General features: G+C 54.2%; 12 protein-coding genes across 12 annotated transcripts; 2 read left to right on the top strand and 10 right to left on the bottom strand.

The window, feature by feature from the left end:
* Positions 1-133: 133 nt before the first annotated feature.
* CLAFUR5_00847 (uncharacterized protein) lies at positions 134-1,702 on the bottom strand (the record flags this gene model as incomplete). The annotated part of the gene is made up of 1 exon (XM_047899995.1): positions 134-1,702. One exon carries the CDS (start codon positions 1,700-1,702, stop codon positions 134-136), a length of 1,569 nt encoding a protein of 522 aa, XP_047755193.1.
* A 578-nt stretch (positions 1,703-2,280) lies between these two features.
* On the bottom strand, positions 2,281-5,524 carry CLAFUR5_00846 (uncharacterized protein; the record flags this gene model as incomplete). The annotated part of the gene is made up of 2 exons (XM_047899994.1): positions 2,281-4,891; positions 4,941-5,524. 2 exons carry the CDS (start codon positions 5,522-5,524, stop codon positions 2,281-2,283), a joined length of 3,195 nt encoding a protein of 1,064 aa, XP_047755192.1.
* Positions 5,525-6,362: 838 nt separating this feature from the next.
* On the bottom strand, positions 6,363-7,009 carry CLAFUR5_00845 (uncharacterized protein; the record flags this gene model as incomplete). The annotated part of the gene is made up of 3 exons (XM_047899993.1): positions 6,363-6,544; positions 6,589-6,835; positions 6,896-7,009. The coding sequence occupies 3 exons, from the start codon at positions 7,007-7,009 to the stop codon at positions 6,363-6,365; spliced, it is 543 nt and encodes a 180-aa protein (XP_047755195.1).
* A 144-nt stretch (positions 7,010-7,153) lies between these two features.
* Positions 7,154-7,751, bottom strand: CLAFUR5_00844 (uncharacterized protein; the record flags this gene model as incomplete). The annotated part of the gene is made up of 2 exons (XM_047899992.1): positions 7,154-7,471; positions 7,527-7,751. The coding sequence occupies 2 exons, from the start codon at positions 7,749-7,751 to the stop codon at positions 7,154-7,156; spliced, it is 543 nt and encodes a 180-aa protein (XP_047755194.1).
* A 724-nt stretch (positions 7,752-8,475) lies between these two features.
* On the bottom strand, positions 8,476-9,093 carry CLAFUR5_00843 (uncharacterized protein; the record flags this gene model as incomplete). The annotated part of the gene is made up of 2 exons (XM_047899991.1): positions 8,476-8,935; positions 8,996-9,093. The coding sequence occupies 2 exons, from the start codon at positions 9,091-9,093 to the stop codon at positions 8,476-8,478; spliced, it is 558 nt and encodes a 185-aa protein (XP_047755197.1).
* Positions 9,094-10,292: 1,199 nt separating this feature from the next.
* CLAFUR5_00842 (Sterol regulatory element-binding protein cleavage-activating protein) lies at positions 10,293-13,865 on the bottom strand (the record flags this gene model as incomplete). Its single annotated transcript, XM_047899990.1, has 3 exons — positions 10,293-11,820; positions 11,946-12,165; positions 12,275-13,865. 3 exons carry the CDS (start codon positions 13,863-13,865, stop codon positions 10,293-10,295), a joined length of 3,339 nt encoding a protein of 1,112 aa, XP_047755196.1.
* A 446-nt stretch (positions 13,866-14,311) lies between these two features.
* CLAFUR5_00841 (V-type proton ATPase subunit H) lies at positions 14,312-15,826 on the top strand (the record flags this gene model as incomplete). Its single annotated transcript, XM_047899989.1, has 2 exons — positions 14,312-14,609; positions 14,667-15,826. The coding sequence occupies 2 exons, from the start codon at positions 14,312-14,314 to the stop codon at positions 15,824-15,826; spliced, it is 1,458 nt and encodes a 485-aa protein (XP_047755199.1).
* A 163-nt stretch (positions 15,827-15,989) lies between these two features.
* CLAFUR5_00840 (uncharacterized protein) lies at positions 15,990-16,348 on the bottom strand (the record flags this gene model as incomplete). Its single annotated transcript, XM_047899988.1, has 2 exons — positions 15,990-16,269; positions 16,323-16,348. The coding sequence occupies 2 exons, from the start codon at positions 16,346-16,348 to the stop codon at positions 15,990-15,992; spliced, it is 306 nt and encodes a 101-aa protein (XP_047755198.1).
* A 518-nt stretch (positions 16,349-16,866) lies between these two features.
* On the top strand, positions 16,867-18,155 carry CLAFUR5_00839 (SH3 domain-containing protein; the record flags this gene model as incomplete). Its single annotated transcript, XM_047899987.1, has 2 exons — positions 16,867-16,906; positions 16,972-18,155. The coding sequence occupies 2 exons, from the start codon at positions 16,867-16,869 to the stop codon at positions 18,153-18,155; spliced, it is 1,224 nt and encodes a 407-aa protein (XP_047756551.1).
* Positions 18,156-18,838: 683 nt separating this feature from the next.
* On the bottom strand, positions 18,839-19,816 carry CLAFUR5_00838 (uncharacterized protein; the record flags this gene model as incomplete). Its single annotated transcript, XM_047899986.1, has 1 exon — positions 18,839-19,816. The coding sequence occupies one exon, from the start codon at positions 19,814-19,816 to the stop codon at positions 18,839-18,841; it is 978 nt and encodes a 325-aa protein (XP_047756552.1).
* A 620-nt stretch (positions 19,817-20,436) lies between these two features.
* Positions 20,437-21,306, bottom strand: CLAFUR5_00837 (uncharacterized protein; the record flags this gene model as incomplete). The annotated part of the gene is made up of 2 exons (XM_047899985.1): positions 20,437-21,037; positions 21,086-21,306. 2 exons carry the CDS (start codon positions 21,304-21,306, stop codon positions 20,437-20,439), a joined length of 822 nt encoding a protein of 273 aa, XP_047756553.1.
* A 1,138-nt stretch (positions 21,307-22,444) lies between these two features.
* CLAFUR5_00836 (uncharacterized protein) lies at positions 22,445-26,932 on the bottom strand (the record flags this gene model as incomplete). Its single annotated transcript, XM_047899984.1, has 3 exons — positions 22,445-25,431; positions 25,585-26,020; positions 26,072-26,932. 3 exons carry the CDS (start codon positions 26,930-26,932, stop codon positions 22,445-22,447), a joined length of 4,284 nt encoding a protein of 1,427 aa, XP_047756554.1.
* Positions 26,933-27,760: the final 828 nt, after the last annotated feature.

Here is a 27,760-nt window from a genome sequence, read left to right as displayed (position 1 = left end):
GGTGATACTCGACCCGGATTTGGATGATATCCTCGGAACGGTGTGCCACGAGCTTTGGGATGTGCAGGCAATTCTGGTAAATATACATTCGCTAAATCTATGAAATGCTCGACGCGTGACAGCGCTTCCCGCCTCAAGACCTCAGCTCGCAGCAGTGATACTGCTGACACTTCTTGCAGTATACAATGCTCTTCCCAACATGCTCGCACACATGCGCCTCTTCCTCGTGGTCCTCCTCGTGCTCAAGAGCGCAAGTCGGCCCTGGCACAACGCTTGTCTCCGTCTCTGTAACAGTAGTCGTGTGAGACAATCTTGTCGTCCTCACGATAGTGCCGCCAGCGACAGTAGTGCTCGCTTTGTATACCATTGATGTCGACACTTTCTTTGCGGTCTTGGCGACGACAGATGTGTCCGTAATAGTCAAGGTGAGGGGAATCCTGCTTGTTCTCACTAGAGTGCCCCCTGGGGTTGTGGTTGTAATCGTCCTGGTCTTGTAGGAAGTCTTGGTCCGTACCAAATTCACTGTGGTGGGCGTCACGTTTGCGATGATCTCCTGTTGCGTTGAGGTCAAGCGGCATTGACTGCCGTCGCGTTGATATCGAGTAGCAGTTTCTGTGACTGTGATGGTATCATGCTCGATACCCTGGCCCGTCAGATAATTCGTCACGGTGGATATCTCTGGCGCAGCATTGAACTGCTCGGCTCTCTCGTGGATGGTGACCGTCTCAATAGCCGGAGCAGAATCGAGCGTCAATGTCTCGTGGATTGTAAGTGTCTGAGGTTCAGCATTCCATCTGACCTGATGCACTGTCTTCTGACATTCTCCAGTTGTAGTCTCTCCTCCCACCTCGATAGTCTTGGTGAAGGTCTGCCTGGCAGTGACAGTACTCGTCGCCGTCCGATATTCTGTCGCCGTTGGGTGAAACGTGGTAGTAAATGGCACCTCGAAGATCTGTCCGTTGATCCCGGGCCCGTCGATGGAAAGCCCATGCTGGTGTCGAGATGCCTCATAGACCCAGCCAGGCAGATGAAATCCCTGATGCTGCAATTCGTGGACTTTCACCCAGCAGCTCTGTTGAAAGTGAAGCTGGTACGCAAGCCAGAATATTGTTGCCGCAGACAAAAGGCTCCAGACCAGAGTCCTGAATTTTTCCCATATCTTCACTCTTCTCGCGCGATACTCGTGAACCCATGGTTTGTCGTACACACAGCCCAATGCTCTGAAGAACCCCCAGGTGATTCCGTGAGCTAATGCATTAAATGGCCTGGACAGCTGGTTGAAGAACCACCTCACGGACTGGATTGCACGGTCCCACTGCTGTTTTGGGATGTATCTAAGCAAAGCCCAAAGAATGAGTGCCCAGAACATGATAACACCAAGGCCGCAGCAAGTATACCAAGCCATCTCCCCTAGCCAACGTTTCCGATGCCATTCCCAGAACCACGCGATCCATCCCTGCGTCTGGTACAGAATCGAAGGCGCAGCCGAATCCCAAACCGCACTCGTCGCCGTCGGTGTAGGTCCATAATGACTGTACCTGCTTGATGTTGTCGTAGGTTCGAACGTGTCCCTGGTCGTCGTCGTCGTCGTCGTCGTCGTCAAGTCCTTGATGACCTCCTGTGCCTGCTGTCCGTATTTGGCCATGAACTTCTGGATCCTCTCTTCGTAAGCGTCTCTCGCAACACCCCGGAGGTTGGCCATCGTCAGACGGCGGTAGGCTTTGAAGTGTATGCCGCGCAACGGCTTGCTGCTTCAGCATGGGTGAGACTAGCATATCCGCAAGTGACAACCGCTGAGGTGGTTTGGTGCGGCTTTGTTCGTCTTTGTGGGTGAAAGCCATGTGAAGTCCTTTGGGTGATGCTCGTCCGGATCCGCTGTGAGGTTTTCGTGCTGCCATTGTTATCTTTGTGAGCTTCGTCACAGAAATTGTGCGCTGCAGCAAGCTTCGATTGAAGCAAATGTGTCAGGGCAAGCATGTGAGAATTACCATCGGCGACATCGAGTAGCAAAGAAAGGGCCCTGTACCGAACCAGGCCATGATTTTTACTTCTTCATCGTACACTCTAATAATGGTAGGCATCTACGGCGCCATTAACAATATCCAATAGTAAGTAGATTCTAGGCTCTCCAAGCTTCAGTCCAGTTCACTCCTCGCAATGCAGCCCGCTAAATGTCAAGGACACTCCCGATCCTGTACAAGGGAGGTCTCCCAGAAATGTCCGTCACCATAGGTGGTAGTGGTGGTAATACAAAATGGCGTAATGATCGTCTCACAGAGCTCACGGCATCAGTGCCTCAGCTCTTTCCCGCTCTTCAGACACCAATGCCTGCAACTTCCTCATCTGTATCAAAGCGGCATCGCGCTCAGTCTGCAGCTCGGCGACTTCCATCTGGCTGCTGTTGACCCTCTGCACGACGACTTGCACGTCTTCTTCTGCCTCGCGAAGCAGTCCCTCAAGCTCCTTGACCTTGCGCTCGAGCATTTGTGTGCGGCTCATCTCAAGCAGGCTAGTTTCGCTCAACTTCTTGCTCCCAAGCTTCGGGCTCTTCTTCAGTAGAGGTGACGCTGGCCCAAGCTTGCTTGGCTCAGGGATCGATATCCTTAGTCGCTGCAGATGTGGTGACGAAGCATCCTCGATCCTGCGTACCTCAGCATCGTGATTCGCAAGAGTGGTCTCAGAGTGCTGCTGAGCCGCAAGAACACTGTCTTCCATGCCTGCTAACCGTCTTTGCATCTCCTCGATCTGGCGAGTGGACTCCTTCTGCTCGCGCTCACCCTTGGAGACTGCGACAGACAAACGCTCTCGAAGCGCTGTGTTGGCTTGAGCCTGTTTCTCGAGCTCTTCGGCTAGCTCTTCCATGCGCTTCGCGGACTTGATGAGGCCTGCCGAGCTCTCGCCGCTTGCTTCGTTGGCCCGCTGACGATACTCCTCCGCCACTTGCCTGGCATGGTCTCGCTCGTTCTCGGCTCTCGATATGCTAAGCTTCAGCTGATCGTCTTCCTCAGCGCCGTCAGTAAAGCTCCGCTCGCTGACCGAGCTGAGATCATGCTCTTGCAAAATGATGCGCAACCCGCGCGTTTCTTGTTCGGCTCGGTCGAGATCCATCTTAAGACCAGAAAGATTCTTCTCGTATTGCCACTTCTGCTCAAGCGCATCTTCCGTACGTTTTCTCAGAGTAGACACCTCTTCTTTGAGGAAGGCGACTTCCCTGGTGTAGACACTTCGCTTTGCCGTAATCTGTTCGGCTTTGTCCTTCGCGCTCGTAAGATGCTTCATTGCGCGCTCGTGATCGCGCTGTTGCCTCTCATGTCGTCTGATCAGAAGCTTCAGTGCTTTGTGCAGAGCATCACGCTGGTCTTCAATCTCCTTGAGGCCGTCAGGGTAGGCAAGGCTGCCCGAGCCTGCACGTTGCCGACCACCTTCCCTCTCCTTGATTGAGCCACCGCGCCTCAGGCTTGAACTCCGGACCAGAGATCCTGACCGCTGCAAGCTCATCCTCGCGGGGTTGATAGCAGAAGCGACACCCCCCTCCGCAATGCTATTGAATCTGGAGTGATTGCTGCTGTTTTTGAGTGTAGCCAGCTCTTGTTGCAAGCGTGTGTTTTCGTAGACCAAAGCCTGCGTATCCGCCGCCTCAGTCTCCAAGCCGTCCAATCGTGCTTTCAGCCCTGGCACAACCTCGTTTCGCAGGTTCTCTGCTTCATTCCTGTGCCTTTCCAACTCTTCCCTTGTGGCGCTGTATAGGTCCTCAAAGCTTTGCTTGGTGTCTTTTTCTTGCCCCAGTCGCTTCCTAGTCTCGTCAAGGGTAGACTCTAATTGCTCCAGCCTTTCTTCGGCACTGCCACGAACTTCATCTTGCTGTGTTTGTTTCTCCAGCTGGTCCTCGAGGTTCTGCACAAGTTCTTCGAGGTCCCGTCTTCTGCTGAGCTCGGTTTGCAACCTGTTCGCCATCTCCACTTTCAAGTTAGCCTTCTCTTGCTCTGCTTTTCTGACCTGCTTGTCCATCTGCTCGAGCTTCGCATCTACGTCGGTGATCGGAAACCTCACTGAGCCCGCACCGGAGTCAGAGAAGTAGTCACTGCCTCGACGCTGGCTGAACTCAGAAGGCGGGAGGTTGGGCATTTCCATTCGAATTCGATCAAGCTCATCCTCGAGCTCCATCTCTCTCCGGATGGACCCAGCAAGCTCTTGGCTGATGTGGGAGATCTCACGCTCGAGTTCTCGGACATGTTGATTGTTGGCATCATGGCCAATTAGCAAAGGAGTTTCCGGGTTATCAAAGTAGGTTCCCGCGCCATTGGCTTTGTGGACATCAAGACTCGGTGGTGTAAGTCTGGCAGAAGCTCTTCGGCCATCCATTTCCACCGGCAGGGTCTTGACCAAACGCGGAGACGGCAAGGGTGAAAGAGAACGATCCGAGAAAGTCGTCGTGGGTGAGTCGTCCTCGGATGCTCGACCAGAAGACTTTCCAAAGCCGAAGAAAGAGCCCAGTGCTCGACCAGCGGGAGACTTTGGCCGTTTTGCAGATCCAACTGACCCTGCGTCTACCGACTCGTCTGACAGCCTTCTCTGCTCCCCCTCGTACTGCACGGTCATAGTAGGTGCCTGCTGCACTGCGTACATTGAAGATTGGTCGTCCATGTCAGACGGCTCAAAATATTCGCTGCTGTCTATGCTGGAAGATGTGGTCCGATGTGCCGCGTGAAGGTCCAGATAGTCGGTAGAATAGATGTGTTCATGAGCATGCTTTACATATACGGGTGGATTAGAGTCTCGCGGACTGCTGTATGCGGAAGCGAGGGCTGTACTGGCGATTCGTGAATCTATGGAGTCGTTGCGGTCGTGAGAAGCTGTGGCTGTAGCAGTGGGGGGAGTCGTGTACGAGGAGCTGGTTCAGGTCAGCCAATGCCATGCCGGACAAGCAGCACAAATCTTACCGGTCGTGTATGTTGCTATGCCGCGGATGGGCTGCCTCTGCCTGCACACGCGGTGGACTCCCACTAGCGAGTGCGGCGGCCGGCTGGCGCGGTAGCAGAGGACTGTCCAGAGACTGCGGCCTCAGCACGGGTTCGGCAAGGCGAGGGCTGCTCTGTTCGGCAAGGGAGAAGGAGGCAGCGCGCGGCGAGGGCTGGCTTGCAGCGTGGAATGCGGCGTGCGGGTGGTGGACAGCGGTGGGGACTGCCTTGCGGAAGGCCGAGAAGGAGGGCACGCTGATGGGCGCGAGCGAGGACGACGAGGCTTGCTGCTGCAGACGCGGCTGCTGTGTACTGTGCTGTATGCCGGGCAGCGGAGGTATTATGGCGACTGGTGGTGGTGGTGTTGGTGGTGGTGGTGGTGCTGTTACCGGTACTGATACTGGGTCCGCGGCTGCTGCTCCTCGCGCTGGCAATGTTTCTCGTGCCAATGCAGTGCTCTGTCGCGACTCGGGCGTGTCGTGCGGGTCGTCGTCGTAGTACAGATAGTAGTCGTCGTAGTCGGAGTCGTCCGCCAGGGACGAGGTGCGATGGTGAGGAGGGTCCATCGTCCGCTCGTTCGATTGGCGTCTCTTTGACCGCACTCAGACGACGGTGCCGTCTCCCACGTTGCGTCCAAAAGGTCGCCAGCACGGGACTAAGACTTCACATCCGCACCGTTGTTGCTGCGATAGGCATAGTCAGCGCGGCGCGAGGCCCTTGCGCAACCGTTGTCTGGCGAAGGTCGTCGAAAAGGAGTCCTACTAGCTTTGGCTGTGGGAGACGATGCACGTCCAAACAGAATGCGTCTGCGGGCTTTGTGTGCGTGTGCTAGACAGGTGGCGGGATGCTTCGTGCACACCATCCACCATCACCCTCCACGCAAGCCGTCATGCACACTGCACAGATGTATTGGGCGTGTCAGCGTCAGCGTCGCCGTCGAAACACAGCGCTGTTGGCTGTCGAGTCTCGCTGTGTGTCGCGGGTGTCGGCCATCTGGCGAGCCGCCCACGCCCAATCGTCTTCGCCAGCAGAGACAGGGGTGGCCGCGGCGGCAACACGCACCTAGCCGCAACTCTATCCGTCTAGTCAGGAACCACTCGGCTCTAGTCTGCCGTGGACGATAGGGGTCTCACTCGTTTCATCTCACCTGTGGGCCGTGGCACGCTTGCGCTGATCTCGCTCATCTCTCGCGCACACAATCACAACAATCTCTCGCCCGTTGAAGTCGCGATTGGCGCGCAACACGAGAGCTAGAAGCCGCAGTGGTTGCGCATTGGTCGTTGCACGTCCGTGTCAATCGTCATCTACACATCACACGCATGATCTTACTCCCAAGAGGCGCCGTAACTACATGTCGACGTTGCAACTCCGCTCACAATCATCGACTTCCAAATCTCGCCTTCACTACTGCTTCCCATCAAGGTCTTTGTAGAAGTCCCAGCCAAAGTTACCAGAGGGATCGTTGAACCGCATCTTCTTGTCGAGTGAATCAATCTTCTTGACGTCCTCGGCCTCGAGCTTGAAGTCACCTTCCAGATTCTGCTTGATGCGGTTCTCTGTCTTGGACTTGGGGATTACCGAGCGGCCTACATCATCGTTAGTATCGTTGTCTTACTGCATCATGAGACACACGACTTGCCATGCGCAATGCCCCACGCAAGAGCAACTTGAGCTCCGCTCTTGTTGTACTTCTTTCCGATTTCGTTCAGAGTTGGATCCTCAATGAGCTTGCCGAGAGACTCTCCTTTGGTGTAGATAGCGTTTTGGTTTCCAAATGGTGAGTACTGTGTGATGTGAATGCCCTTCTCTTTATGCCACGCGTCGAAGCCGGCCTGCTGTAGCCATGGGTGACATTCGATCTGGTGGACGGCAGGTACCTAGCAAACCCAACGTTAGAACGGTCTTCACGGGTCTCATAGACATAAGCCGTGTCTTACAGTGCCTGTCTCTTTGATGATACGTTCCAGTTCAGCTTTGCTGAAATTGCTCACGCCGATTGCCTTGGCCTTTCCTTTCTTCCGGCATTCTTCCATGGCCTTGTAACTGCACATTAGAGAGTCAGTACATCGTATTGAGTCAGACAGAGCTACACAGTTGCAGAAGAGCCAACAGTCTCGCTCAACAACACCCTGCAGGGGTCTGCTGTCGTGCGCGTTGTTGTATGTATGAAGCAACTGAGCAGCTTCGAGACACGACTAGCTCCACCACAACTCTGTGTACTCCCTGGAATTTACGTACGCCTCGACGTAATCGGCATCGCCTGGAATGACCTTTCCGTCCTTGTCCTTGGGGAATAGGTTGTCGCCATCTTGGAATGGGCTCGGCCAATGCATCAGGTAGAGGTCAACGTAGTCGGTATCCAGAGCCTTCAAGCTTGCATCAAGCTGCTTCTCAACACTCTCCGGTTTGTGTGCATTGTTCCATAGCTTTGTCACCAGGAAGATTTGGTCTCGTGGAACGCCAGACTTCTTGATACCGCTTCCGACCGCAGGCTCAGTGCCATAGATGTGTGCCTGGCAACAGCTTCAGCATGACGGATGCCTCGTTTCAACAGGCTGGAAATCTTACAGTGTCGACGTGCCTGTAACCCGCCTTCAGCGCCGTGTAGACCGCGTCTTCTTGAGCATCCTTGTCCTGCCAGGTACCAAAGCCAACTGCTGGAATTGTGGCTCCAGTGTTGAGCTTGAGTGTGGTAGAAGAGGCCATTCTTTTCGTGATTGCTTGGTGATGTACCACTTGCTGAGATATCTGAGACGCACGTGAAATAGCAGTAGAAAGAGTTCGAGAAGACATTGCGGGAAAGAAGAGCACTTGTAGAGTTTGGATGCCTTTTCTTCTCGTGACGATGAGCTCTCGGAAAAGTGCTTGGTGGGTCGAGACTGTAATGGGCAGCGTGGAAGTCTGTACCTAGTGTTGAGGCGAGTTGTGCCGATTGGCAATTGCAAGTGGTCGATGATACTGTAGTGACGTAGAGGTATTCTCAAGCAGGCACGCGATGATCACCACGATGGACGATCGTGCCGTCTCCGCATTGGAAGCTCGAAGCCTTTGAGCCGCTTCGGCTGTTGTATGCGCAGGAGGGTGTCAAAGGCCAGGACATGGAGGGCCTGGGAGTCGTTGGACACAACGGCAACGGGGGACCGATACCTCGAGGAATGGCGCGTGCGCATGTGTCTCGTCAGCGTAAAAGATGAAGCCTTGTGGAAAACGTCGCGTTTCTCGATGGAGCGGAGTTGAGGCCGTTGAGTGCTGCGAAATGACGCAGCTGCCATTGCCGTACTGTACATGATCGCGCATATCGGTACCTTTCCTATTTGCAGACACCGGTAAATCTGTAGAAGGGCGTAGCCACATTCCTGTCGTAAGTACTTTTTCCATCATGCATCATCTCATCACCAAACATTAGGTGTAGCAGACCTGTGGTCTCGAGGCACCTGCTTTCTGCTATCCTTCAGCTCAGCTATGCATCATGCTCCTCCGAACGCCAGGTAACCATCATCATCATCATCATCATCATCTACAAAGCAAGAACACCCACCAGCCCGACCGCACCGGCTAGCCCCATCCCAACTATCGCGCTCGGCATCGATGCACCCGCACTCGAACTCGAACTACTCTCTCCCTGCGTAGCACTCGCCCCGGTCTCCTCTGAACCCTCTCCCGTCTCAGTCGCAGTCACCGTATTCGTAGATCGTCCACTCGTCGAGCTCGACCTAGTGCTGTTCCCGTAGCCTGTAGCATTCGCAGAGTTGGTTGGCCCAACTGATATTAATGTTCCAGTCGCGGTGGCGTTAGGGTAGAGTTGTGATGGGACGAGGTAGGTCTGCACGTCTGTGGGCAGAGCTGTGAACCACGCTGGAGTCGAGCCGGCCGCAAATTCAGCGGAGATGTCGGACGCGACGGCGGCAGAGTTTGTGAGGGCTTCCTGGATGAGACTGGAAGGGAGGGCAGTCTGGAGTACTGAGATGACGGAGGCACTGTGAGAGTGCCGTTATTCGGTGGATCCGAAGTGTTTTTCGTGTGGCAGATTGACTCACAGGCCTGCTACAGATTGATCCGCTTGATCGTCCTGGTTCTGGTTGTTCTGCGCGAAGGCAGTGGCCGCGAGGGCGGAGAGGGTGAAAGAGTACTGCATCTCGAAGATTTTGTGAGTGTTTCGATAAGTTCTGTTCTCGATATTGCTGATGACTGATGTGACAGAGAGGAAAAGAGCAGGAAACACCAAAGTGATTGATATACTTGCCACAGCCCAACGATATGTGAGTACGTATGCGCTTCACTTTCAACACCAGAGTATGACAGCGGGTTCGCCCAAGGACTTTCACTGGGTCAACATGTTGCTATAAAAAAAAGCTCCCAGAACATGCATATGCATGTCTATGAACCCCTGCCTGAAATGTACCTCTTCCGGTAGTGGCCACGCGGCTAAGGAGTCTCGGCCAATGAAAGCTGTGGACTAAGCCGTCCGCAAACTCCTCCTCCAGATCTTTTTAAGCGTAACGACCGACGAGCGCTAGCCATCCACCGTAGCGACGTGTGAGCTTGCAAACACTCGAGCGTAGGTGGTGGCGTCAGCGAGGAGGGAGTGGAGCTCTATCACCAGCCCTCAACTAGCCTTGGCGCCCGCTCTGATTGGTCAACTTTCAAGTTTTAGGGTCACGTGAATCAAGTTTGGTGTTACGTGTTCGCGCTGTGCCTGTTGGCGAACTCGCAAGAAACATATACTCGTGTTGTTTATGCATCTATTGTCGCAACAAATCGATCACGATCACGGGTAGCGTAGCGCTACCATCAAGGAAGCCGGAAAGGGGTGGTATAGAGCTCCACTCCGCTACGCTTACCCTGGGAGGTTCACAACCGCCAACAGCACATTTTTTGACTACAGTCACCATCGTGGGTCTGATCTCACTATTCTGCGAGCTTGCAACGCCGCAGACGACGCGTTTTGTGGCAATGACTTCGTCTGCCATGAGCGATGGATGCATCGCTTGCGAGTCGTTGCAGCAGAAACTGCTCACTTGGCGTATGTGCTTACGTTGATGTTGCGGTTTTGAAATCCCTGCAAAGACAAGGTTGGTGCATTGAAACGAAGTCGACTCAGCCAAAGTCCGCTATGATCTATCCTCCTGCAGGGATGGTTACACCTGAATGCAGAGTGTCTTCGTCTTGCGTGCTGTGGTCCAGAAGGGCAAAGTCTAGGCTGAAGCGTCTTTTCTGGATCGATTGTGTTCAGGATGTGACACGATTTCGTGTCCTGGGAGCCTTTCTTTCCTTGCATGGACGCTTGCAAAGGTTTCTGGACTGATACCACACTGTCAATTTCTTGGTTCTGCATCAGCGCTCTCTTGTCGAGGTCAACGAGCTCTGTCTCTCCAGTGACAATACTCCTACATGTCTGCTGATTGATGCTCTTCTGGAGCTCCGGATTATCTCAAGGGAATTGCCGACGGCTACAGCCACGGCTTGCGCGTCCAAAGCAACTACAGGACCTGCGTTGTGCACATACAACGTCCGATTATGAGCAAGAGCCGTCTGCGAGTCTGGAGGAACATCAAGAGTCTCCATCTCAGTGTCCAAGGAGAGGCGGTACGCTTCCCATCCTTCTGACAAGTCTTCTTTGAGGCCTTGCGCATTCGGCCGCGCGTGTCGCCTTTGTCTGAGCTGCGAGCTGTTGAGCCGCTTTGCAGCTGCCTGCGGATCATGCTGCTGACGTCGTCTGAGGCCAAGGAGTGTTTGACAACCGACCGTCTTCCAGGCTTCTGGTGAGCTGACTGTTTGCGTGTCCTTCATGGCGTCGTCGAACTTCAAGCAAGTCGGTGAGTTCTGCGACAGGCAGAAGCAACTGTCGTGTTCACCACTCACAGACCACGTGGTCATGATGCACTCGCCCTTGACGTTCTGGCTAGCTACCGCCACTTTACGAAATGCAGTTCCACTACAGGCCGGACACGTTCGGATCGGACCCAGTAACACATTCTCGAGGTGGGTACCAGCAACAGCGTCTTCTGGAAGCTCTAGTGTTACTATCATCGAAAGATCTGTGCTGTCTAAGAACAACACAGTTTTCGCGAAGGTTGCCACGATCAGCGCAGTGTCCAAATCTGTGTATGTTTGTAATCCCACAGGGCCACTTAATCTATCAGGAGGGGACTCGGCTCGCAGGTTGTTGATAGTTACTTGAATCCAGGATAGGCCATTCCATGTGTACGAGACAATGTCGGCTTCCTCCGTGACAACAAAGAGTCGCCGACATTGTGAGGGTGTGTCAATCAGAGATGCGCCGACCAGCGGGACGTTGACCAAGTCTACGCCACTTGACATGCCATCCTCCATGCAGCTCATAGCCAGTCGAGCGCCAGACGTCAAAACCAAGAAGTAGAGCTTGCTGTTAGCTTCGTACGTCAGACTGGTGAAGCTGAATATGATCGCCGGGTGATCGTCCGGGAATTGGACGAGATGTACGAGAGAGCCAGTGGAGCAGTTGTAGGCCAGAATCCTGTCGTCTGCACAGTGACATGCTATCCATTCGCCAGCATCATCGATCGCTAAATGATGGACTGGCCACTTGATCTGGTCGAGTACGTGTCGGGGTATCGCAATTGTGTAATGCGTCTGATTCGATCTGTCTGCAACGGAGACAGCTATGGTCCGGTCAAGCGAGATGGTGATGAGGTGCCCATTGTCGCTGCTGGCCATCTTGACAATATCGAGCTTGTGCGGCAAGCCGATCGCCGTCGCTGTCAATCGCTCGCCCATATCGCGGAGAGCCGTCGGGTTATCTTCGTCACCAGCAGTGTTGTACAGTAGAAAATTCATTAACACCGTAACGAAGCCGAGGATGAAAACGACGGCCACGGCTACCCTAAAGAGAAGGGCATTAGCCAAGCACAGTCACCACGTGGCAGTGTCTCAGTGATGACTGCTGAGCTGGAAAGCCGCGCGCACGTTCCGGGCAGATGCTACCTTCTGCCCGTCGGCTTCACTTACGGATAGAAGTGGTGTGTCACGAAACTCCTCAACGCATGGGTCCAGATTTCGCCCGATCCCGAGACATCGGTGCGATCAGAGCCCCCAAGAACGACCACCAATGGCGCGAACACTCTCACAACGAAGCTGTCCTCGCCAGGCTTTGCGAGCCTCATGACTTCCTTTGCCGTGTCGAAATCTTGCATGCGCATCCATTCGCCTGGCGTGAGTGACGCGTTCACTAAAGGTAAGGTAGGTCAGCCTAAGTGTCTCAAAATAATGGGGCAGAAGCCGTGAGCGTCCTGAGCGTGTCTCAGGCGTCGAAATGATGCTCCTGTATCTGACCTTACTTGGAGGAGGCGCAAACGTGTCGAGGTCTGCAAGGCTCGGCGGTCCGCCCTGGAGCATGCTTAAAAGGTGCCGAAGATTACTCGCCTTTTCCTTGTGCTCAAAGAAGTGGTAGTTGAGTGATAAGACGAAGGTGGTTGTGACGGCGGTACCAGCCATACGAGTGCTAAAAGGAAGCCGTCCTTGTACCAAGGCGTCAAACCAGGTATCTTTCGTGAGCGACGAGCGTTGATTTTGCGGCGGTTGGCTGTGTCTGGCCACAATCGCATCTTGGAGCTCGAGCCTGTGTATATCGACGTTCAGGACAGCCACAAAGAATGTCAGAAGAAAGAAGACGTCGAAGAGCGTGGCGATTGCGGCGAAGGCGCAAAATGCCGCGACTCCTGGTGAAACGACAGTCGAGAGAATCGCAAGGATGGCGAGGTTCTGCGCAGCAGCAGCCACTGAGATGGGCCCAATGTCCCCCAGGGCGTTCGCAATCCGAATTTCGGTTGGCATTGTTGGAGGGTATGCTAGCACAGCATTGATCAGCCGAAACATATTCTCCACGCCCAGCACCAAAACAACAAATGGGTATGCGTTCTGCGGAATCGTAGATAAGTTGATCTTGAGGATAGCGCAAATCGTGAAGCTTGCAAGGATGGAACATGTCATCTGAGTGATGGCTGTAACGACCAGACCGAAGCGAGAGTGGAAGGCCTTCATCCTGCGTAAGGCGACTAGCACATACAGCGCCATGCAGCTGTAAGCAAGAGTGAGGGCAATATGCTCTTGCGCACTCAATGGCATGAAGCTGAACTCGTAGACCCGCTTTCTTGTCACGTTGCCATCGCTAGGGAAAAGCGTGCAATCGTCACAGGACCCGTGTGATAAAGCTTGCATCTTGTGTTGCCAGGTATGGCCGGCACCATTTTCGATCTTGTTGACTAGCGTGATGACCAAGGCATCGGCTGCTAGAAGGCGACGACGGTCAAACTTCTTGCCTGCAAAGACCGATGCGGGTCGAAGAACGACGTTCAGTGAAGATGGAGTCTGCTTCTGCTCATTAATGGTCCTCAAGATGTCCGGGTCTGCGTCGATCATGTCGGCAGAGTTATTCCAATACATTAAGGGGGAGTGGTAGCCCCATTGCAAGGTGCTGGACCTTAGCTTGTCATCCAAGGCTGGGATGCTGTTCGAGAGTCCTTCATCGCCTACCAAGCTCTGTTGAACAGCCAGACCTCGCTTCAGTACTTCTTTGTCCAGAGCATGCATATAGGAGCCATGCACCCAAACCTGGCGCATTTCAACGTCTATCGTTGCAGTGCCATCGTCTATCGGTTTGGTGGTGGTCCAGACATGGTGTGGAAATGCGCTGAAGCCAGCCGTCGGATTGTTGGACAAGAACAGAGTAGGATATGAGAAGCCCATAGCTATGGCCACCGAAAACAACATGACCACCATCCAGTGCGTCGCGGTGGTTTTGCCATGACGATAGAAGGCTCGCCTGATGGGGTGGCCAGCAGACAGACGAGGTGGCTGAGTCGTGCCCCGTAGAGGCGAGAGTAGATACCAAAGCATAGGGCCAAGAGCGCTGCCGAGCTTACGAGACATCTACTGGCCAGAGTTGTGGTGTAGTATTGGGTTCGCTGCAATGTAGCCCGTGTCCTGTATCAACCCATCCCGCCGGAAATCTTGAACGCGCGCCGTTCGTGTGTCAAGGTCAGTCTCCGGGAAACGCCAGCGACAGAGAGGTCATGTTTCCAGGTAGACTAGCAGGCTGTGTCCATTGGGGCCATGTTGATGTCGAGCAGAGATAAGGTTTGTGGCGTGCAGGACCTGAGGTGCTGACGGGAGTGAAGAGACGGTCGAAGCGAGTGGAGCTTGGAGCTTCAGCCAGGTGCCAGGTGCCAGGTGCCAGGTGCCAGGCCACATGCAGCGACCAAGCAGACCATCACGTCACCTGTCGAGCTTCATGTCAATGTACAGGCACGCATACTCACCATAATCACGAGTCTGGAAGCACTGTACCATCGTCCGACCGCCCCGATACCGTCACCATGTCCCTCGATGCGCCGGCGTACATTGTGTCGCTCCAGAACAACATCCGGGCACGGCCAATCTCATGGGAGGGAGCTGTACGGGCGAAGACGATCACAGACGAAGATCTCAAGAAGATCAAGGCAATCGACAAAGTGCGGAAAGAGCAGCGGAAGGCCACCATAGAAGGCGATGTACAGACATATACAGATCTGCTGCTGGGCAATGCAGAGGACACCAGGAGCATATTTGCGAGCGCTGCGAAACGACCCGATATTCTGCAGTATATGCTGGTCTTGACTGGAGATTTGGTTGATGGTATGCGACAGTTCAACCATGAGCTGAGGTACCAGCGCAACTAACAGAGCACTGCAGACATCCCAGCCTTGACACAGTCGCTCATCAAGCACATGCACCCCTACACGCCATTCTTGCCTCTGCTGAAGCAGTCGAACAACCCAGAAGATCCGATCCCACTGCTGACATCTTCTGTCCTATCGTCGCTACTCTCACACGCCGTCACTGCGCAGCCAAAGTCCAACGGCGAGATCGACGAGGCCCTTCCAAAGCTCTACTCCTACATCGCACAGCTCATGCAGAACTCCGACTCGAACCTCCAGGACATTGCAGTACAAGAATACAGCGCGCTTCTCCGAGTATCGAAGTCAAGACAGCAATTCTGGAAGCAGCGGAAAGAGACGCTTGGTCCGTTGATCGATGTGCTCCGCAATGCGACTGGCGGCAAGGATACCGAGAGCACAGCATATAACGGCAACTCGGCAGCAGGAAGCATACGAAGCATACAGACGGGTTCGAATGTCAAGATCCGCGGAGTCGGCCTACAGCTGCTGTATCATATCTTGATGGTCATCTGGCAGCTGTCATTCGAAGGCCAGCTTGTAGGCCAAGGTCTGGACGAGGAACACGACATCATACCTCTCTATGCACAGCTCCTACGAGTGTCACCCAAAGAGAAGACCACACGACTCATCCTTGGAACCTTGAACAATTTGCTGTCATCGAACAAGAACGCCCTTATGCCAGCCGCGCTTCCCGCAAAGCTCCCTTCGATCTTGACGAACCTCAAGAGCAGACATCTCACAGATCAAGATCTACTGGAGGATCTCGAAAATCTTACGACGATGGTCGATGAATACACCAAAACCCAGACCACATTCGACGAGTACTCAGCGGAAGTCAAGTCTGGTCACTTGCGCTGGTCACCTCCACACAAGAACAAGGACTTTTGGCGCGAGAACGCACAGAGGATCATCGAGGAAGACCGAGGTGAGTTGTGCAAGAAGCTGGCAGAGATCCTCGGCAAGGACTGGCAGAACGACAAGCAAGTGCTTGCCATTGGATGTAGCGATGTTGCCTTCTTGGTGAAAGAGTGTCCTGAGAAGCGGCAACAGCTCGAAAGGCTTGGCCTGAAGACCCGGGTGATGGCTCTCATGCAGGACGAGAACGAGACAGTACGATGGGAAAGTCTGCGAGCCGTTGGGGAGTGGTTGAGGTATAGCTTTGACCAGCAATAATCTAAGCCTTGGTCTCCTGATGTGAGAATTGTTCGTATAGACTGTTACCAGTATCTTTCATGAGTGCCTTGAACTCCTAAGCTCCGCGCTAATGTCCCATATTTCGTCGCCTCTAAACACATATCTTCATCCCGATATCAGGGCTTCCTTCCTCTGCGCTGGTCTAGAAGAACCACGACAGTATCCAGCCTCCAACATACCACACCACCAACAACGTCACAATGATTATCCCAGCCAGCTTGAAAATGGCAACTTTGTTCCCCTGCTTTGCCATTACTCCTAGCCTGTTCGCGCTCCCTTTCAGAGAGCCGGCCATGGTACTGAACGTCTCGGAGGTAGAGTCGATGACTCCTTGATCGCGGGCATTGTCGTAGATGTCGACGGTCACGCTGCGGAGTTGGGAGACTTTTGCTTGAAGGGAGGAGATGGAGTCGTTGTTTTGTCTGTGCACAGTCAACGAATGTGGTAGAGGGGGGTGACAGATGCATGGCTGTACCTCTCTCGCTCGTATGCTTCAGACATGTTAAGGTAGACGGCGATAGCGTGGTTGATTTGCGATGCTGGATGCTAGGGTAGGGCGAGACCGCGGAAGTGGATACGGCGGAGAGTCGCGACTCGCAAGGATGCAGAGCGGTGATGTGATGTGGGGCTTGTGGCTGAAGCTCACACGTGCTGAGGTGGATGCTGTGAACAATGCTTCTGCCTGCTTGGAAACTGGACGTGATCGGGTTGTATACCGGTGTTTCTGTGTAGGTGCTTACGTGTTGTATGGCTTGGCCACGATGTGTGATGTTCGACTTTGGCTTTGTTCCCGGTGAGGATCTCTGGAAGTCAGCGGCTGCGTCATTTCTGTGGCCAGCCGACAGCATAGCCACGCGGACCAAAGTGGATTGACTACATCTTGTGATCCGCGGGACCTTTCTCACTGCACAGACTACATACAACTTCAGATTCCTAGTGTTTGCCTAACATCTACAACCCCACCTACGACTGATAGCAAAACCTCCCAGCGACGTCGCAGCCTCGAGGCTCGAGTCAAGATGCCGCTCATCAACAACCCGTTACCGTCGTCTATGCGGAGTGAGTCGCCTTGCCCCGCCGTACCACATTCCGACCACTTCCACATACTGACTACCACTTCCCAGGCGAATGCAAGAAATGCGGTCGTATCCTCGCCTCCTTCATCGATCCTCGACAAGCTTTCGGCCCAGATAAGATTATCCCACCCAACATCCTCGCCAATGCCAAAGGTCTTGCCATTCTCACCGTCTTCAAGGCCGGCTTCCTCGGCAGTGGTCGATTCGGGTCTGGCGTCGTTGTCGCAAGGCTGGCAGATGGCTCATGGAGTGCGCCTTCAGCTATTGGAACTGTAGGAGGTGGCTTTGGAGGGCAGATTGGTTTTGAGATAACGGACTTCGTCTTCATCCTAAATGATGCGAGCGCGGTCAAGACGTTCGCACAGGTGGGAAGCTTGACGCTGGGAGGCAATGTCAGTATTGCTGCGGGACCCGTGGGCAGGAACGCAGAGGCCGCTGGAGCAGCGTCATTGAAGAGCATCAGTGGTATATTTGCCTACAGTAAGACGAAGGGACTATTCGCTGGTGTTTCGCTAGAGGGCAGTGTCCTCATCGAGCGGAGAGACGCGAACGAGAAGATGTACAACCGCAAGCTCACGGCCAGGGAACTGCTAGGTGGAAACGTCCCAGTCCCGCCACAAGCAGAGCCACTTATGAGAGTGCTGAACTCGAGGGTCTTCGCTGGCGTGGGAGGAAGCTTCCAGGGCGATAGTGCCATGTACAACGATGTACCCGTCTACGATGACCGACACGATGATGTGGTGTGGCAAGGTCGGACAGGTACAGGCTTCAACGAGGGCATTCCATCACAACGGACAGGGAGCTTCCAACAGAACAACAATGACGAGTTTTATGGAAAGCCCAACAGAGCATCGACCTGGCAGAGTCAAGATCAATATGGACAATCACCACGCGCCAATCCGAATGAGACTTTCGACCGCCGGACACAGTCACGAGAGCGCTCGTCAACGCTAGGCGATCAATCAGACTACTCCTATAGTGACCGCAAAGGTCCTGCGCCCGGACGACCTTCAGCGCCTAAGCCTGCATTCGGCGGCGCAAAATCATCGGCCGGCCCGGGACAGGCAGTCGCCAAGTTCACATTCGAGGCTGATCAGCCGGGCGATCTTGGTTTCAAGAAGGGCGATGTCATCACAATCGTGAAGAGGACCGAGAGCGAAGCAGACTGGTGGACAGGCAGGATAGGATCAAGGGAAGGGATTTTCCCAAGCAATTATGTCGAAGTGGTTTAAGAAGGATGCCACACAGTATGCTTTATCGAAACTTGAGATACCACGGCAGCGATGGATAGTGTTGGTGGGAAAGATGGGTGTAGATAGAGGGGACGTTCAACTTTTGCTTGAACGAGATGGTTCTTGTTGATCTTGATGATGCTGCTTCTTGCTGCTTTAGCATGGCGATAAGCGACGATACGATATGATGTGATATGCAAGGCGTTTTTGTGGTGCCCTTCGCGGCATTGATCCCGTTACATTGACTGTGGCTGCAAGAGGTCCCGAGCTGAAGTGTTTGTGATGTCGCTGGCCATGCGATTCGTGGGTATGGTCTAGAACATCAGCCAGGAGAGCCCAGCTGATGTTGCCGGGTTCCAGAATAAGGGGGATGAAAGTGCAATGTACACCGATCTCACGTCACCTATCAGATGAGCAACGACAGCGAGTCCTTGTTTGCGAGCACGCAAGCTACAACAGTCATGCAGCACGCATGCTCAAATGTGCTCTGGCCAAGCTATCTTGACTAAGAGATCGCATTCGTGCAGAAGACAGCTCCTAGACGTAGCGGCCACCGGGTAATCAGTGAGACTTCGAGAGAGTTTCTACCGACATAAGTACTCCACACTGATACACAACGATCGATCAACAGTATCGACCTATGGAATGGAACGGTCGAGCGGGTTCAGCAACAGACCATACTCCTACCACAACTCAGAGATATCTACTGACAAATCGGGAATGCCCCCCGATGGCCTCCGTTGGCTTCTCAAACGTCCTATCGGTAATTTTCCATCCTTTGCACTCGCCCGATCAGCCCGAAAACCCTCCAGGTGCAAAGCTTCCTTCGTATCCCTCTCCGCTGATCTGTCACCGCTGGACTCACTACCGCCGGCTGCTTCAAGTATCTCCGTCATGTCGGTTGCCGGCTGAAGTGTGTTGGCTTCAGTATCGTCACCGAAGGGGGAACTGGGTCTGCGGAGGGACGATCGATCATCGAATTCGTCCTCTGCGAAGTCGTTCTCGTGTGACGGTGAGACAGATGGGAAGTGAGAAGATCCAAAATGGCCAGACAGGCGAGGACGTTTGGTCGGACTTTGCCTACCATAATCATCGCCATCTGATTCTGTTACACGGCCAGCGACTCTGTTCAGAGTCTCGTGTTCGGTGGGAATGTCGGTCTGCCGCGAATGCCCACTCTTGCGCTTCCCGGAAGGCTCGTTCGTCGTGTTCATGGCTTGTGTAGCGTCAGCCTGGCGGATGTTGACTACAATGGCGGAGCCATCGACACCACGTGGGCTCAGTTGCGAGGTACCACGCGGAGAAATCCCACCCTCACTCTCTCTTCTCTCAGCACGAGCGCCGACACCATTGTGATTGTTGAAGTCTGGGTGGTTGAGGCGAGGCGGTCCATTTACCTTACGATGTTGAGTTGTGTCGGTCTGGAATATTCGCGAGTCTGAAGCACCTGAAGGTGGCGCCTGAGTTCCCGCAGGGCCAACTTTGGCTCTGGGTGCGCTGTGCTCAGACTGAACAAGAACATTACGGGACCTATCAAGCAAGAGTCGCTCTTTGCCGTTCTCAAAGTCATTGCTGTAGCGGCGGACGTTCCAAGCGCCGTTCAAGATGATATCACCAGTGATGCTCACACCAGGACCGTATGGAGGCCCTTCGAATGGCATAGCTGGTGGGGTTCCGGGATTGTTAGTAGAGACACGTTCAGCTGCATCAGGCTCATCGGATTGTCGATCAGCAGCTTCTCGGTCGGCGCTCTCAGCCTCCTTCTTCGCAGCATCTGTTTTCTCCTGGGCGGCCCGTTTTTGACCAAGTTCCTTCACAGTAGCAGCTTCCGTAGCATCATCCTTCTTCTTCTTCTTCTTCTTCTTCTTCTTCTTCTTCTTCTTCACTGCCGCCTCTTGCTCCTTCTCCTTAGCAGCTTCATCTTCGCGGGCTTGCTGCAACCTAGCCTGCTTCCCATTTTCTTTCTTTTGCTTTGCGGCGGCGATCTTGATACGGGCTTCTTTGGCAGCTTTCGTCTCCTTGGTGGCTTTGTCCTCCGGCTGCTTGGAAGCGCCGCGTTTCTTCTGTGGTGGTATCTTGATAAGAAGCGCTCGGTGGAGAGGTACTCCGTCGTGCAGTCACGAGCAGTAATATCTTATACCTTTCACAGATGTCTATTCCCTGCAAGCTCACGACACCTTTGTGCTTGGGTTCCATCTTTTGTTTGCCTCCATTTCGCGACCCTTCAGCGTCTCAAAGCCAGAGGCTTCAAGAGGCATTCGAAGCAAATGCATCCGCATATTCAGAACGCGTAACGGAAGCCCTCGGTCCTTTCAAGCACAGCCTTTCCAGCCCGTTGCCTTTTGTTCGCCACATAGAAGTATCCCGAAAAGGCTACCACAAAGCCGATGATCAACAGATGGCTCCCAATTGAGATCCACACAGCAGTGGGATACCTTGGCGCTTCCTTCTGCATGATAATGTAGCTTCCTGCGATGCCTCCAGCTCCGTTCATGGCAGTACAGGCAGCAGCCGTGAAAGCTCGCTTCCATTGACCCGTGATGTTGCTTGTCTGAAAAGTCGTGATGGCTGCCCAATTAGACACGTAGGCTCCTGTGACCAGATATGTGCCAATGTAGCGGACCGTGACTTGTTTCGCGAAACCGAGCATGCCGAAGCCAGTGATTAGACAGATGCTGTTGAAGATGATGACGGGACCTCGGAGCTTGTATCTATCTCCAATGACTGATGTGAAGATGACGGGCAGAACTGCGTAGTAATATGGTGGTGCTGACAGTAATATCGACCGGTTCTCGTCGTAGCCCATGCCACTGAGGATGATAGGCAAGAAGTAGCTCATTGAGGTCGAGACCAGGTTGAGCAGGAAGTACATGCAAGCGAAGCTGTGACGGTGTTAGCATCAATCAAGATGTGATACCTGTTCCACCTACCCGTAGACTTTGACATCCTTCGCGTGCACCAGCACCTTCCGCCAAGCGAAAACCTCAGCCTTCACATCCCTCCTGTCCCTCTGGATTCTCCTCACAGCCATCTCCTGCTCCTCCTTCGTCAAGAACCACAAACTATTCTGGGCCTTCTCAGGGAAGTCCACCATCCAGAAATACGTTGCAAAGCCAATGACCATGGTCATCAGGCCTTGCACAAGGTACATGTATCTCCACCCTTCCAAACCTCCCTTCCCATCAAGAAGATTGAGACCCCAGTTCACAATACCCCCCGTTGCCAAGATAATCACCTGTCCACTCTGCAAGAAGGCGAACCTTACCTGCTGCTCGCTCCTCAGATACCAAGTGCTGATTAAATACGTCAACCCCGCCCAACAACACTCTCAACGCGATCATTTCCCTCCACGTGTGGATGAAAGCCGTGCACATCTTGATGAGCCCGAACATGAACGTGATGACCGCGAACCATATCCTTGGCCCGAAAGTTCTGACGGCGATTGTGGATGGTAGTTGGAATGCGATTGAGGAGATTGTGAAGATGAAGATGCTGACGCTGTAGCGGTGGCCTGTCAAGTCCAGGTCGGAAAGCATGGATGTGACAGATGCTGAGGAGATGATTCCGGAGTCGAGGAGGTTCAAGCTGCAGAGAATTCCGGCGATGGTGCAGAGACGAAGGTCGACTTTGAGACGAAGACGTCGTTCGAGGTGGTGGTCGATGATGTCCTCTGCATCTTGGATGGAATCCGAGTTCTGCCGTGTACTTGTATCGCCATTGGGAAGTGATTTCGTATATGGCGGCGAGAAAGCCAGCTTCGTGGTTGACTCCTCAGGCATGGTGTGATAGGTCGCCACTCCAGGCCGATCTCTCAGAAGGGCAGAAGACGTGTTCCCAGACGAGGATGAAGATGACATCCTCGCCGATCTTGCATCTGAGACTCTATCGCAGTACAGGTCACTGCCCGGCGATAATGCGCATCGCTGTATGAGGTAAGCATATATGCAAACTGTAGTCATTTTGCCGAGGATTGCGAAAGGGATACATCCACAGCGGGGTCACACCTGCCTTGCTAGGACAAGCATCGATGCACCTTTGGCACCCTCGGGATAACCACGACAAATGAGATTGAGCAAGACGCTCTAGAGTTAGGGACATGTGAATTAGAGAAGCTTATTGCTCATGTACACTCAAGCGGTACGATACAGTTGTCCTTCAATCCGCCTTGTGGGTATCTTCGCGGCCAAAGTACAGCAGACCGTTCAATACCCCTTCCCACGAAATGCGCCGTCCTGAAGACTTCCGACAAAGTTGCATACTCATACATTCCTCCATCATATGCAATTCACTCAATTCCGTGGCACTGAAGCACGTGCGTCGTCGTATGTGTAATGCTGTGCAGTGCCATTGGGTGGTACAGGCTCATAATACATCTGACGTCGGTCGTCATACACTGGCTGAAGGTGAGGGCCAGGAGCCATGGTCGTAGTGTACATTGGGTGTTCATGCCGTCGGCCGTACTGCTGTGGCTCGTACGGGTTTGGTGCGTACTGCACCGGTGCGGGCGCTGAGTCGATTGGAATCAGCTCAAGCGGTCGGCCATATTGATCGACATAGATTGGTTTCGGAGGTGCCGGCTGCTCGTACTGGTACCGCGCAGGCTCACGCTCTGGCAATGGCATGTACTGTACAGGCGCTTCCCTGTAAGCAGGGGCATGTGCCTGTGGCTGACTGCAGTGCTGTTCTCCTTCGTACACATATTGGTACCTCGGCATCGGCTGGTATGGCGCATCCACGTACGTATGTCGCTGCTGCTGCTGGTTCTGCTCGAAGTGCTGGCCATTTTGAGCAAGAGCAGCTTGGAGTGCCCGCAAGTCAAGACCACTGGTATCGTGGCTCGTCGTTGGCGCTGGCTCATAGCGAGAGCTAGGCCGCTGATCATCGCGATGCTGTCGAGCCACAGCCTCATGGCCCGACCTGCGGTGCTGATCATGCTGATATCGACGCGGCACACTGCCTGATCTGTTGCTAGCCGCTTTAGGGGTGGTTGCTGGTGCCGTTGGCGCTGCCTGGCCTGTCAGCGATGCTAGGATTGCCGCAATATCTGGTGCTTCGGTCGGGGTGGTGACTGAAGTGTTGCTGACAGCTTGTGACGGCAGGTTCGGCTCATCTCGGCCGACAGAAGGACTGCGACTGCTTCGATCATTCTGAGGAGCTGGTTGAGGCTGTTGTTGGACAGGTAGGACACCCAAGCTCTGCAGAGCCGCCAGTGTTTCGGGCGTCAGATCCAGAATGCCCGCGCCTGATGCAACAGCAGGAGGTGACTTCTTGCGAGCATCGGTGTCGAATTGAGATGGATCCGCAACCTGTTCTTTGGGGGCGACGAACATAGGCCTCCGAGGGTCATACTCGTCCTCAGTCGGCTCTGGTAGCGGCTCCTGCGAGTCATCACGATCTGTCACGCCATTGGGCTGCTTAGCACCCTTCTTCCTCGCCTGTGCTTTCTGCTTCTTGCCCAGCCGAGTTAGCAGACGACTAGCAGGTAATCCACCTGCATTCGCATGAGCTGGCTCTTCTGACACGACTCCAATCTTGGGAAGAGGAGCCGGGAACGCGCGTGGAAAGGCTGCAGCAACCAAAGCGAGCTTGTCATCGTTCATGCCGGGTGCACGAAGCAGATCTTTAACGAGCGGGACTTCTGGCAACTCGATCATGTCTCTCGTCCAGTCCAAAAAGCCACTCTGGACTTGTGACTGATGCATGACCTTCAGATGCGTGATCAGAGAAGAAGTATTGTAGACTTTCACGCCCTTGATCCTGATCCAGTACGACCCATGATTGCCAACTCCGTTTGGCTGAGCAGCGACACAGCTTCTGCACGCTAGGCCATGTGCATTCTTGAGCGGACGCATGAGCGCGTTGGTCGCCAAAGCATCGGTGAGCAGGTCCAAGTGTGGTTTCTGGCGGAATCGCTCTGCAAAGCGCGTGACTGTAAGATGGATCACTGTGTGGATGCGAATGCACTCCATCATATCCTTGACACCATCCAGTGCATCCCAGAGCTCACGAGCATCGCTCGATAGCTTGCCAACTTGCGCATCGTGACTCATGTCGATGTTGGAGTCGGCCGCCCCCGGTGGGTAGAAATAGCCGTTTGATGGGGCACTGGCAGGGGGCGTATAGTGTGGTGGATAACCAGGACTCACGACAGGGTAGCCATTGATCGCAGCGTGATATGGTTTCTCCGGTAGAGTTGGAGCCGATGAAGGCGCAGATAAGGGGCTCTCATGATTACCATGTGGGGTGATGTTTCGAGCACGATTGTTGTTCCGGTAGTCCTGAGGCCGACGATCTAGCTTGAGCCAGTGCGATGGATTGGTGTGGAATGGTGGCTCTTCCGGCCATTCTGCTGTCTGCCAATGGACTACGATGTTGCCTCTGCTGAACGCAGTGGTGTGCTTGGCGCCATAATGCTGGATGAGACCTTCAAACGCGAACCACTTGGGCTTCTTCTCTTCGGCGCACCCGACACATATGAAATGCTCCCGACGATGGACGTCTGTCAATGGTCTCACCTTGTTATCGTACACCCATTTCATGTTATCCAAGGACAGGAACGGCTCCACGGGTGGACTGCCTTGCTTTGCACCGTCTTTGCGCTTTGGTGGCTCAAACCTGGGCAGCAGACCTAACGATTTGTCCTCGGCGTATCTCTGACGGATGTGCATGAGGGCATGGAGGGCAAAGAGAGGAGCGTTGTCCTTGTCAAGCATCTTGCCCCCGCCCCACTTGCCGTTGATGTAGTCATCGGCATACTCACCCAGCTGCTTGCGTAGTGGTTCTTGCGCCTGCTCATAATCACGATCGTAAGTTTCTTTAGCGGGCCTCGGGACGATGTCGTCCATATTGCCGGATGGAAGTGCAGCTTGCAGCGCAGCTAGTTGCGAGGCACGTTCGTGCTCCGCGAGCTCAGCGCCCTCTCTTTGTGCAATGATTCTTGGCTTGAGCATTTCCCAGGCAGGGTCCGTCATGGGAGTGGTAATCTGCATGGCCGCTTGGAAAGATTCCATATGCTGCAGAACGTTGGGCTCCAGTGGTGGTTCGAATTCCCTGCATCGGCGCTCAATTTCTGCTTTCCGGGCCTGGCGGGCTTCCTCCACCTCCTGAGGATTACGGACTGGCCTGAAGAAATGCTGCGGGGGCATCGGAGCTGGGAAAGGCGGTGGTGGGGGAAGGTAGTGCTGTGGAGGCTGAGGTGCCGGCTGAGGTGGTGGCTGAAAGTGGTTGTTGTAGCCGTTGTGGAAGAAATGAACAGGCTGTGGCAGAGGGTGAATACCTGCGAGAGTTAGGTCAGGTCCTGTCTTGTCCGATCGCCCACCGATATCATTTCTAGACATGCGCCCAGCTAATCGTACTAGAGCGTGCCAATCATTTACATGAAGAAGCGGAAAAGTGCAACAACACGGAGCACAAGGAGATGCCTGCTTACCGTTGGCCGTCGGGGACGACTGGACACCGTTTACTCCCACAGATCTACGCTGGGCTTCCTCACCATGTCGCGGAAAAGACTCAAGATCATACTCCCTGAGGACCTGTGCCAGGTCCTGCCCTGGACGCAATTGTTGCAGCTCCCACTTCTCCCAACGTGCAGAGTCTGCCATGCTTTCCTTACCGCGAGCGAATAGACCTTTGTGCCACTCGTCGACAGCACCGGGTCCGAGTGCCCTTGCACTTTCTTCCTCACTTCTGATGGCTTCCAAATCTGTGATGTGATATATCTTGGAGAATCTGAGGTTTCCAGGAATGCCGCCTGGGACAGTTTGGCGTACAGACTCTGCTGCAAAGTGAAGGTCGGGAGACAAGTATCCGTGCGTGACGCCGTTGCGTAGTCGGCCGAGGGAGGGATCGCCGAGAACTTGGACATCCTAAGCAAGATGTTAGTTGGATCTCGGGGGAGGCTGCAATGTCGGATTCACCTTCAAGGATCGAGGTTGTAGACACAGTCCGCAAGATCGAATGCCGAATGGCCATATGACGCGAAGACCGTTCGGACCTGGACCTGCGTTAAGCACAGTAGTAGCGGGAGATGGCACCGGCGGTCTGTGGCAGAACTGGCAGCTGCGTCCTCCGACCAGCTTCAGCATGCCAAGTTCGGAGAACTGTGCGAGTGGCCTAGGCAAAGTCGGAAAGAAGGTCTTCCTGGAATTGGTCCAGATGCTCTCACTATCCAGTACTTGGATTTTCGGTGTATCCTTCCTGGCAGTTGGCGGAGCTGATGTGCTGGTGAGCCATTGGTTGAAGGACTTGCAGACGCGTAAACAACGGCAAAGCATTGCAGGAGGTAGGTGCACAAAGACGCGCTGCCACACCTCTGCTGGAAGTTGTGGTATCCTTGGCTTTTCTCCATCTTGCTTCGCGGACGCTGTGGACAGTTTGCGCTTCTTGGCTGACTCTTGTGTAGGGACTGGAGCAACATTGTTAGCATCAGTGGCATCGCTGAGCTTGCGTTTGGCTCCGGCATGAGCAGTAGGGCTGGCAGCGGGCAAAGTGGCAGGTTCCGGTGTGCTTGGCCGACTGGGCGAAGAAAAGTCCATCTCGGAGGACGACTCGTCGTCCTCATCGTCGCCGTTCACAGCCTCTGGATTCGTGGTGGCAGTCGCAGTAGTGGCCGTGGCAACAGTGGCAGCGGCAGGCTCCTCCTGGGTGTGGTTCTCCTGAGGGTGGTTCTCCTGGGTGGGTTGATGGTCAAGGGTCGGACACGTGGGCGTGTCATCGCCATAGAAGTCCTCATCGTCTGAAGGCGCCTCGCTGGCGCTTCTCCCATTGGCATAGTCCATGGTTGCGGTTGCGGCTGGAGGTCAGTAGGGCATGCGCGACATCAAATCTATGGGCAGAGCGCTGCCATGTCCTCGAGATTTGATGGGGATTGCGATGCGGTGGTGATGGGGAAATATGCAAAGGAAATAACACTTGACGGCAGCGGCGGAAGCAACTTGGACAGATGCGCGCGACACAAGAAGAGTTATTAGACCTGCGAGACGGGGAGCGGGAAGGCGCGAGGCTGACGAGCGAAGAAGGTCTTGTGGTGTGTAAGGTGTGAATTGAGCAGCAGCAGCAGCGAATCTAATTCACAGGGCGAGATTGGAGGCCAGGAGGCGTTGCATCGGCGGCGAAAGTGGTGGCGAGCATGCCATATTGTGCGGATCACGGCGTACGTTCAACATGTTGCCGGTCACCAGTGACGACACGGATGAGAATCATGAGACTCAGACTCGTACTCACACCGTGCTTTGATTGCTGGTGCGAGTTCTCGAGGAGCTGGCTGGTCCGTCTATGTAGCTCGTCTTCTACAGTATCCACCTGGTCCTGGAGCAATCGGCCATTACAACAAAGCTGTCCTGCTCTGATCATGCATCCAACGACATGCACACAGCTCGCGTTCTTGGTCGCATGGTGAAGGAATGCTATATAGCTGCCTGTTCCTCCTGTTCTGCCCAGCCCAGCCCAGCCACTGCGGCGTTGCGTGTCCATCCTGGATGTCTTGCCGCTTCCACGGACCACGTGCTCTTCCCGCGAATGACGCAGGCTGAACTACTTGGCGGACATGGAGGAGCACGAGGAGGAGCCTGAGCGAGGAGTACAGGTCGCTCCGGTCCTGACTCAGC

The sequence above is a fragment of the Fulvia fulva genome, chromosome 1, assembly GCF_020509005.1.
Source record: "Fulvia fulva chromosome 1, complete sequence".
Classification (NCBI taxonomy): domain Eukaryota; kingdom Fungi; phylum Ascomycota; class Dothideomycetes; order Mycosphaerellales; family Mycosphaerellaceae; genus Fulvia; species Fulvia fulva.
Note: the sequence above shows the minus strand (reverse complement) of the source record. Positions and strands in the feature narration are given on the sequence as shown.